The sequence below is a fragment of the Stegastes partitus genome, unplaced genomic scaffold (assembly GCF_000690725.1).
Source record: "Stegastes partitus isolate 25-593 unplaced genomic scaffold, Stegastes_partitus-1.0.2 Scaffold913, whole genome shotgun sequence".
NCBI lineage: Eukaryota > Metazoa > Chordata > Actinopteri > Pomacentridae > Stegastes > Stegastes partitus.
This window is the reverse complement of record NW_007578644.1, coordinates 269,487-280,480: the sequence shown is the minus strand read 5'-3', so window position 1 is coordinate 280,480 and position 10,994 is coordinate 269,487. Positions and strand designations below refer to the sequence as shown.

The 10,994-nt window shown below is 39.6% G+C and overlaps 1 protein-coding gene across 1 annotated transcript in view; it reads right to left on the bottom strand.

Moving 5' to 3' along the window:
- Nucleotides 1–2,198: 2,198 nt before the first annotated feature.
- marchf9 (membrane-associated ring finger (C3HC4) 9) overlaps nucleotides 2,199–10,994 on the bottom strand; it is a 25,791-nt gene continuing 16,995 nt past the window's right edge. Inside the window, exons 2-4 of the mRNA XM_008293799.1 lie at nucleotides 7,508–7,663; nucleotides 6,328–6,520; nucleotides 2,199–2,530 (exon numbers count right to left, since the gene is read on the bottom strand). Coding sequence (XP_008292021.1) covers nucleotides 2,199–2,530; nucleotides 6,328–6,520; nucleotides 7,508–7,663 — 681 coding nt within the window. The remainder of the gene's footprint in view (nucleotides 2,531–6,327; nucleotides 6,521–7,507; nucleotides 7,664–10,994) is intronic.

Sequence of the window (10,994 nt, the reverse complement as noted above, 5' to 3'; positions counted from 1 at the left end):
ATTATATAAACAAATGTAGGTTGTTATTTTTGGTTCGTCCGGGGTTTCTCCCCTAAACTTTCTTATACCAGTATTTCTATTCATGGAAGAATCTGTGCCATACCATATGTGCAATATCGTTATTTTCCACATCCAGAGGAATCTGTGCGGTATCTGAATTTCCACATATGAATGAATCAACAGCACAATCCCTGTCGCTGCTGCAACACATCAAATTTGCCAGCTGTGGCATCAATGAAGGCTGGAATTCGGCCGTTGCCATCTTGGTTTTTAGAACGTCATGAACAAGAATGTTGTTGATTGAATGTTTGACTGAGAGCTCATGGGCGCTGGAGTAGGACTTTATCATTTACAAGGCAGCCCCGGCCTGAATCACACCCTGCTTTATCGTCTGTTTTACTCTGAATGGATTCATAGTTTACAAGCTGCTGTAGTGAAGGAGATGTGAAACTAGTGTTTGAGACCACGAATCCATTCGGAAAATGTTCACAGAGGTAATAAATCAAGTGAGAATTCAGCTCATAGACTTCTATACAGTCTGAAGGAGTCGCCCCCTGCTGGCTGTTAGACAGAATGCACTCCCATGTTTACAGTCTGTGGTTTGTCTGGTTCTCCTGTGATTATTTTGCTCAAATCAACATATTTTTCTTTCCTAAATGAGTTGAGCGACTAATTCTTGAAACTCTGAGCAAATGAAAGAAGTTTTAGTCAGTTTAACCCCTTAAACTATAAACACTTTCTAAAAAACCTGAAAAAAACACCCACAAACTTGGTCAGTAATCGCTGCAAAGAGACGCTTTGTCAGCAGACCAGAGTGGAAGCTGCAAAAGTTGAGCAAAAAATAGTGATTTCTACTTGCACCTGGTTAAAAAACTGTAAATGGGAGAGTAAATAACAGCCTCATAACAGTGAGTCACTGAACACTGACGTTACCGAACCTGTTCTGAACACTCTTAACTGCACTTTTGCCAAATCTGAGGCAAAACAAACGAAGCACAACGATCCTTTTGTCTGTTTTAGTCACAGCAGAACCAAATGTCGCTCTGCTCAAAATGTCCTTTAATACCAGAAACATGTCATCCCCGGGAAAAGGTTAAATAACTTATTAAACTTCCTGTTTTATTTCCTTAAAACGTCACAACTTTTCCACATTTTCACACCAAGAAACGAGCAAACGGTTCAGCCGCAGGACGGCAAAGAAGAGACGGAGTGAGACTGAGAAGTCAGAGATCGTCTGATCCCCATTTTTAATCCAATAGTTTACTTGTTATCAAATCTGAATCAGCACACAGCAGCAACAATCTGTATTTGAGCTGAAATAGCCGTAACACACTGCCATTTGTCAGGTCGACAAAAAGTTGGTGCAATGAAATCAGATGTTTTCAAAGTGTTTATTTTGGCAAGCACCATTCGAAATAGAGCAAATTTGTCATGTGCTTATGTTATGTGATGAAGAATAAAATTATATACCCATGCAAAATTCCCTGTGAAATGTACATACGTCTCTTTATTGCAGAAAGGTTAAAGTGTTAAACTGAAATCTTTTTTGATTTCTATTTTCTTTTTTTTTCCTCTTTTTTTTTTTTTTCTTCTCTCTTTTGTTTAAACTCGTTATTGTTCCCGTCGTCGTCGTCGTCGTCGCCTCTCGTGTTTGTTGTTTCAGTTTTCGGTCTGTTTACCAGCATCAGGTTTAGCTTGTAGAAATTTTTAAAGATCATTATACATAGTTGTGTGGAAATGCTTGGCATGTATGGAGTTACATGATTTCCTCTAAAATCATACGTCCGTACAAAATCAAAGTGAGTAAAAAAAGAAAACAACAACAAAAGAGAAACAAATCAAACCGAGAGGATTAAAAACAAAATGTGTGTCCTGATATTGAACCGGAAAAAAAAAAACGTCATCAGCTTGGATCAGGTTTTAAAACCTGTTTACACTTTTTCCCGCCATGTTTGATGTCTCTTAATGCTTCTTCTTCTTTTTTCTTTTTTTTCGTTCTCGTCCTTGTTTTTCATCGGTTCTTTAATTATTGAAAAGGAGCATCTGGCTTCCTTTTAGTTGTACGAAACGAGAAGGAGAAACCCTCGAGTGTGTGCTGTCTGTTGATGCTCCGGGCGTCCAGGCCTCCGGTCGCCAGTCTTTTAGTTTTTTAACGCCGGTGAGTCCCTCGGGTCATTTACATCGGGACGCATCCTGCCTCATACGGTGGTGACCCTCATCACCACCTCCCGGTTGGCGGCGGCGCTGATCCGCGGGTCGTTGGGCCTCAGCTGGCTCAGGATGTGCAGGATGGTGTATCCACAGTGGTGGTTCAGAATAGTTCTTAGCCTCCTGCTCGGCCGCCCGCCGCCGCTGCTCGCCAGGCCGTGAGGGTTCCCTCGAGAGCCGCGAGCGCCCGCCTTGCCGCCCGAGCTCACCGGGTCGCCCAAGTCCTTCGATTTCTCATAGTTCAGTACTTTCCACTGCTGGTTGACGGCCTGCCATCGCTTGAAGATTCGATACACCGACGAGCCCTCGTGGATGATGAGGCCTGGAGGAAGAAGAAGAAGAGTTACAGTGATGCAGAGACAAGAACATCCATCATCTATACACTGCTTAGTCCTCACTAGGGGGGCTGGAGTCTATCCCAGCTGACTCAGGGTGAAGGCAGGTTCACCTGGACAGGTAACCAGTCTATCATAGGGCTACACTTAGAGACAGACAACCAAGCACACTCACATTCACACCTACGGACAATTTACAATCACCAATTAACCTCAACATGTTTCTGGACTGTGTGGGAGGAAGCTGGAGAACCCGGAGAGAACCCACGCTGCACGGGGAGAACATGGAGAAAGATCCCGGGTGTCCTCACTGGGATCTAGCTGTGAGGCGACAGTGCTAACCCGCCTTGTTGCCCAAAACTAGAACCCAGAGTGCTGACGCAGCTCTGGTCAGCATGTTCTGCTGTAATTATACACCAAGTATAGTTTATATAAGAACATCTTATTTTAAAAAGCCAGAATGTTTTAAGAACCCTGCTAAGGACCTTTAACATCTCTGAGCTTAAGTATCAATCAGCCAATCAGCTCAGCTCATCAAAAAAGTTCCTCCACTGTGTGATGAACAAGCTTGTTTTGAACAAGGTGATGAGTTTTCACGTCCGTACTGTTTATTGTATAGTTTTGGTAGCAGGTCAGAGAAACCCTCCGTCTCTGATGTTCACATGAAACTTTGTTCAGTGAATTACAGTTTTGCTCGACGCTCTGAGATGATTCATGAAAAAACTATAAATTCTTTATTATTTTTAAATGTATTTTTATCTTTTTATTATTTTTTACATTTTAAATGTATTTTTGTAATTATTTTATTTTCTAATTTATTTTTATTTGATTTTATTTATTTAATTGTTCTTCTTCTTTTTTTTTTTTTTTTTTTTTTAAATGTCACTTTAAAACCAATGGCACAACACATTCCTACTGCGCATATGTCCTTTGCTTTTAAGGTGACATTATAAAAAAATTAAAATAAATAAAATAAAATAAAAAATACTTTAAAAAATGACAAAACAATAAAATAAATTTAAAATTTAAAAATGAAAAAAGAAAAGAAAGCTATTTTATTTATTTGTCTTTATATTTCTACTTTTATTCGCCTTTTCTTTTATGGATTCATTTTTGATTAATATTGCTTTATATCGCCACATTATTTATTTATGATTTTATTTCTTCTTCTTTTTATTTCCACTTTTATTTTAGTTTCTCTTTTATTGATTTATTTTTATAATTTGGCGCTCTCACTACTCCATAGTAGAAACCCTGATATGTCAACAATATGAAAAAAGGAAAAAAGAAAAAGAATTTGGACTTAATCCAACATTCAGGTTTTCTTTATAGTCAGGCTTTTGATGAATTTGATGGATTTTATTCATTTACTACTCTTAGAACTAATTTAATTTATTGATTTTTATATTTATTGACTTATTGACATATTTTTAGTCTATTTAAGGTACACTTTATTACTTCATTTTTTATTTTCTTATTCTGTTTTTATTATTTTAGACTTCTCTTTTGTCCATTAATATTTTAATGACAGATATTTTATTCCTAATTTATTTCATTTTAATGTAGCTCTTATCGTATTTTAATTTTCCAGTATTTTATTTTATAAATCTATATATTTTTTATCCTTTTCTCTCAGAGAGTTTCTTCGTTCATGTGTTATTTCTGACAGCGTTTCCTCTCCGTCCTTCACGTGTGACTCGATGCTGTTTGTGTTGTTTTATTGCGTTTCCATTCCTTTCATCTACCGTCTAAAACAAACCCCGACCGACCGGCGCCTCACATGAAACGTTCTTCAGGTAGAACTTCTCCGTCTCGGCCTGCGGATCAGAACAGACAGTTGGCCGTAGCGGCGGCGCAGATATCTGCCGCCATCTGTTCTCAGTGTTGTCTTACACTCACAATTACATAAGAACAGCGAAGCTCCTAAAAAACACTCTTCTTAGTCTGCAACATCATCACAATTTGTTTGGCTTTTAGCGGAGCTGTTATCTCCTACCTATGCACCATCTGCCTGCTCCGCTTTCTCATTTCTGTGCGACCTTAAGAGCCAAACAGGAATGTGGACTGAATACATGTTTTTTTTTTTATTTTATCGCGGCGCTACTTTGTCCTTGCATAATGCCACCTATGTTTATTAATATTTTCGTCCTGCTCTGTTCGCTGCTCCTGTCGTTGCGTAACGCCGGCCGTCCATCATCCGAGCCTCCGATCTGCATCTTCTCACGTCTTCTGGGTTTAAACTGTGACTCTGTGTTTGAGTCACGTTCACGTGTCCGTGAAGTCGTACGTGAGCAGATCCTGACGCCGGCACGGGTGTTGTTTAAAATGTTTATCCACTGGAGCAAATATTCTGCTACATATTTAACCTGCTGGCTTGTTAAGTAGCTTTGTGATGGTTATTATGACAACAAATATGTTAAAAATCTGATTTAAAATCTCATTAAGATGTTTATTTCCCTCATATGTGGATATATATGCTTCATAAAGTCATAAATTCTAACCTCTGAAGTTGAAATAACTAAAAATAAAAGCATCTTAAGTTGTATTTTGTCCGCTCATCGTGTGTTTTTATAATTATAATCATAATATATCCAGTAATTAGTAGCTATAGTTGTTAAATGTGGAGCAAACGGCAAAATATTCACGTCTAAAGTGTGTTTATGTGGCAAATGAAGCAAATACTGTATCTCAAAATGACAGTTTTTACACGATTTACACACAAATACTGCAAAATATGTAAGAAATCCAACTGTAATAGAGTCCGTTTAGATTTGATTCAAGAGTAATTTGTATGTTTGGAAGCATTTTAGCCTAAAGTTTAATATTTGTTCTGTTAAACTGACTTCTCGTTCACAAAGTGCTTCACAGACGGGACGAAAACAAAGGAAAGAAGGAGATTCAGAAGGAATATTGACCAACAGAAGGCCGGTTAGTCCAAACCTGATGGAAGAGTTTCAAAATAAAAGACCAAAAAAAACAAAAACACCACCAGATAAAATAATAAAACATCAAAATAAGAGAAAGAAAAAGTGGAATAAAAGAAAGTAGCGGGTAAAACCATAAACACACGAGGCTGAAAATGATGATAGTAGCAAACAAGTAAAGGAAATAAAAGGTAAAAGAGAATAAATAATAAAAAATAATAAAAAAATATATATATATAAATAAAAAAATAAATAAAAGAACAAAATAAACCTAAAATAAATAAAGTAAAAAAAATTAAAAAGATAATAAAAAAATATAAATAAATAGAACAGAATAAAAAAATAAAAATAAAAATAAAAATAAATAGGGCAACACATGACGTATTGTTTTACCTTCATCATGCTTAACCATATATATATATATTTAATATAATTTGTATTTTACGCGACAGCATCACCACGTTTAACTTACCAAGTGTTAATATTTTATCCTCAAATTATGTTTGTTTTACTTTTCTAATTTTGCTCTTTAATATTTTTAACTTTTATTCTTTAGTTTCTTACTTGTGTGCCTCCATTTTTTATTATTTTCTTACTTTGCTGCCATCAGGCCTGAAAATTGATTAAAATTAATAATAATAAAAATATAAAGATAAACATTTGTGTAGGATGTGTCGTGTAAAAGCGAGCCAGTGATAAAGTTTAGATTAGATTATCATGACCACAGGTCTGTTAAAGATCGTCACGACGCTCGTCTATAATCCTGTCTGGATGTTTGTTCTCCTCCTGAACACACACATGTTGGTATTTATCGTTTATAAAACCCTCGTTTCTCCGTCTATCTGCATCCTAACACGTACCTATGCACACGATGTCCATGAAGCCGTACATGCCGTAGCAGATCTGGAAGAGCAGGTCCTGGCGCTGCCACTTGGCCGACGGGCTGAGCGAGGACCAGATGAGCCAGGAGATGCTGGCGATGAGGAACAGCGAGCCCAGGATGATGGCGGCGATCTGGACCTTCTCGATCACCGTCAGGGAGATGGCCTGCCACTGGGGGGAGGGGGAGGAGGAGGAGGAGGAGGAGGAGGAGGAGGAAGATGAGGAGGAAGATGAGGAGGAGGAGAGTGTCTTAGTTTGGGGGCTGAAGAAGTCAGAAAGTCGTTTATTCACTAAAGTAGCAGCGAGACACGATGAACGGCCTCATTTACAGGAAGTCGTCCTGCATCCAACATCCAGACTCTTGTTCTTACATTTCTGGCGACTTTTTACTCTTGTGTTCGTCTTTGCTGCTTTTTAAACTCTTTAATTTTTTTGCAACACAACTCAGATACAAGTCGTTTAGTCAACGTCAGACACCAACAACAAACATACTGTCAGATATTTATTTATTTTGGCTGTTGTGAGGAGAAAGAAACATCCAAAACCTCCTCTGGTCTAAACTTTGACTGTCAGCAGAGAAAAAATAAGAATTTCTTGCATCAAATATTTTATTTTAAACCACAATTAGCAGCTGTAGTTGTTTAATGTGAGTAAACAGTACGATGTTAGCGTCTAAAAAGAGTTTGATGTGGCGTCAGAGGGAAACGCTGTTTTTAAGTCAGTCATCAGCACACACATGCACACAAACACACACATGCACACAAACACACGCCGACACACACAACATGGCTTCCTTTCAATAGTTTTTAGAGGTTGGCTGCCTCTGAGGGCAGACGGACGGTGACGCAGAGGGAAAATGTGTCAGCACAATATGGCCAACCGTCCTCACACGGAGAGGTTCGCTCCAGAACAGGGTCCGTTTGCATGTCGTGTGTTTTATTGTGAAAGGTCGGCTGCTCTGTTGGTGCAGTAAAAATCAGCCGGCTTCATTCACTCGTGTGTCGTCGTAGTTTTACATATTCACATGTTTATGCAATGCCTTGAATCCCAGTCAGCCCCAGTGAGTCACAGTCATCCGGCCTGACACACCGTCAGTGGGTTTGTTGTTTTGTTTTATTGTGAAGCTGTGTTTGTGTGCGAATCGATCCGTTGTGTTACCTGCAGAGGGTTCTTGGTGCTGATGGCCAGAACCTGGTACTTGAAGTAGCAGAGTTCGCAGCTCCAGGATCCCCGCTCGCTGATCCAGCGGATGAGGCAGGGCTGGTGGGTGCAGCGCACTGATCCGTCGCAGCGGCAGGGGCTCAGCAGCTCGCCCTGCAGGACGCACAGGAAACAGACATGAGTGAGGGGATGTGGCTCATCCACAGAGCTGTGGGGAAAAGCTGAGGAGTTCATTAGTTCTGGGCGTCGACCTGCAGGAAAACCTGAGCGTCGATTGTTTAGATTTTTGTTTTTAAATGTAGAAATTTGCACCTTTTCTGCATCATTTTATGGAAAAATCAACATAAAGACTCTCTGCTCTACAGCTGTCATTAGAGGCTGTAAATGATGCTTTCTCTGCATCTCCAAGAGGGTGAATGTCCATCCATCCACTATCTATACACCTTAATCCTCACTAGGGTCATGGGGGGCTGGAGTCTATCCCAGCTGACTCAGGGTGAAGGCAGGTTCACCTGGACAGGTAACCAGTCTATCACAGGGCTACACTTAGAGACAGACAACCAAGCACACTCACATTCACACCTACGGACAATTTACAATCACCAATTAACCTCAACATGTTTCTGGACTGTGGGAGGAAGCCGGAGAACCCGGAGAGAACCCACGCTGCACGGGGAGAACATGGAGACTCCAGGTGTACTCACTGGGACGCGAACCGGCGACCTTCTAGCTGTGAGGCGACAGTGCTAACCACTGCTCAACCAGGGTGAAAGTCATGGTTCACTTTTAAAACTGTGAAATTGTTCATACATGCTTCAAACATGCTGCTGTGTGTCTGATGCATTTGCACCTTTATTATTCTATATTGTTTAGGTTGCACTTTATTTAATTATAATCATTTGTTTTTTAAATTTTTAAAATCTTTTTTTTTTTTTTTTAAATCATCTCAGGAGCACGACCCACATCTGGTTATCTTGTTGTCTGACCTCAATATAATGACAATAAAGCTACTAGTAAAGCAGAAAACCCTCCACAGACTCTCCAACATTTGTCCCATGTCATATAATGTAATATTTATGGTGTTGTGTATTGTTTTTTTTTCCTGATGCATTTATAGCAAACACTCAGTGAGCTTCTGAATCGCCCCGAGAGGATAAAAAAAGTTATTTGAATTGAATTTAATTGAGGAGTGTAACTCACATTTTCTTTAAACCACGAGCTAGATAAGATATATTTCTCTTACAATTTTATTGCATACGAAGCTACAGTAGAACCAGCAGCCAGGTAGCTTAGCTTAGCTCAGCTCAGCTTAGCTTAGCTTAGCTTAGACACTGGAAACAGGAGGAAAGCTGCTTACAGAACCTCCAGAGTTCATGAATTATCAGTACCTTCTGTAAAACAGTAAACTAATTGCTTTTATAATTCAGTCGTTCTGTGGAATAAATTAAACGCTGTTGATTAAAGGTACCAGAGTGGTACCAGTCCTCTCATCTGAGCAAAATGTTGAACTATTCCTTTAAACATTGTTCGCTAAAATAGACAAACCATATAGAATATAATACATCCTCCACCAAGTGAAGTGTTTAATATCTTATAATAGTTGTTTTTTTCACACCATCGAGACTCACATTAAACCAAAAATTGTTTAAGATAAACATATAAAGTTTCTTTTCCCCCCCAAAATAATCCAGACAAGAGTCATGAAAAGGTGAAGACATCATAGCAACTGATTTGTTCACTAAACCAACACTAAAGTGCCAAAATCAGTTCCTCCGACGGCCACTAGAGGCTCACTTCCAAAGTGAGTCCGTCCCCATAGAGCCGCATGTTAAAATGTCCAACTTTACAGCAGAAATAAACGTGTTTACGGCTTGAAACGAAAAACAGTTTTGGTCTCTGTAGCTCATTTTATAGTTCATGATGTCTGTCCATTGGATAAATATTTATATAACTCACTGCTTTAAGGCTCTAAGTTATCTGTTCTGTTATAGTGGAGGAAATAGCATGCTGTGAAAATACACAATTATAAGTTCTGCATTTTAAATGTTAAATAAAGGAGAGAAATGTAATCAACCCGTTAAAAGTAATAGTACTGATTACAGTAAAGTGTCCACTGTGACGGTTTATAATAATAAAAATGTTCAGGACAACAGTTAGTTTTATTAAGCAATAATCTGCACATTATTTTCTAAATTAATCAGTTCTTTCATTTGTAAGACAGACACCTTCACAGTGCCTGTTTTACCCGACCAGCCGTCCAAAACCTCAGAATTATTACTTTAAATAATTAAAACGGTTGAAAATAGAAAAAGTGCTCAAGTGGAGAAGCCTGAGTCACAAGATGTCTGACAAATGATTATTGAAGCAGCAGCCAATTAACGGACCGATTCTTTCAGCCAAACATAATACAAACTATAAAATAAAAGCTCTTTGTGGGATTCATTTGTAAAGTAACTAAAGCGTTTACATGAATGTAGTGAAGATATGAAGACACAAAAAGAACAGAACCTGGAACTTGTGCCTGATCCAGGATTTATTTTGCTTTACCTCCTGATCACATATCTCCTGAAGCAGCTCCTCCTTCATGTCAACCCCACGAACAAGACTTCACTGCTCAGTTAGAGGCTCACCGAGCGCCCAGCTTTTTTCTTTTTCCTCTTAATATTTGGCATTAGAAGCAGAAGTTAATCTCTTCTGCTCTAAAAATGGAAGTCTGATGTGACTCTATGCAAATTAAATGTTGTATTTCAGCGGGGCAGTCGATGAAGTGAAGCCTCCTGGAGAGCAGAAGCAGCTTCCCCCTAAAAGCCTCCGTGTATTTTTAACACGGAAATACTGGGCGAGAGTTTAAAAATGAAAAAGAAAAAGGACGTCTCTGGCTGTCCACAGACAATCAGACTAGTGTCCATTCAGCAGAAATAAAGATGCTAATACTGTGTCCCTGAGAGCCGGATGAAGCGGCGTTCGGACCGACTGTCTCTTCAGCGCCACAGCAGCACCTGAAGCCTGTTGGCATATTCGCCACATTAGGGATGACCGCATTCGGGCTGTCGCCGCCGCTCAGCATCAAACATCCATTTTGTCAGACGACTTAGCATCTGATGGCACGTTTTCACTTCTCCTCGTTTCCACAAGCCAGCAGAACCAGAGCTTTTTCTAAAACGGCGGCGTTGAGGGACGAATATCGGTGTGAATCATTAGCGAATCAATGAATGAGCGCAGCTTGAAGCGAGGCCCAGTTGGCGAAGGGGCATGTTAGCGCTCTGCAGCGACAGCAGGGAGCGCCGAGGCTTCAAGGGCAGGCAGGTGAAGGAGAGAGGAGGCGTGAAGCCCCGGGCACATCCACAAAAAGTCAGAGTTTAACTCCAACAACCTCTGACAAACTGCAGCATGTTTTTTTTTTTTTTTCATGTCAGCCTTTATGCTAAGCTATGCTAACCACCTCTTGTTGCTGCAGGGCTACATTTGACCCACAGACATTACA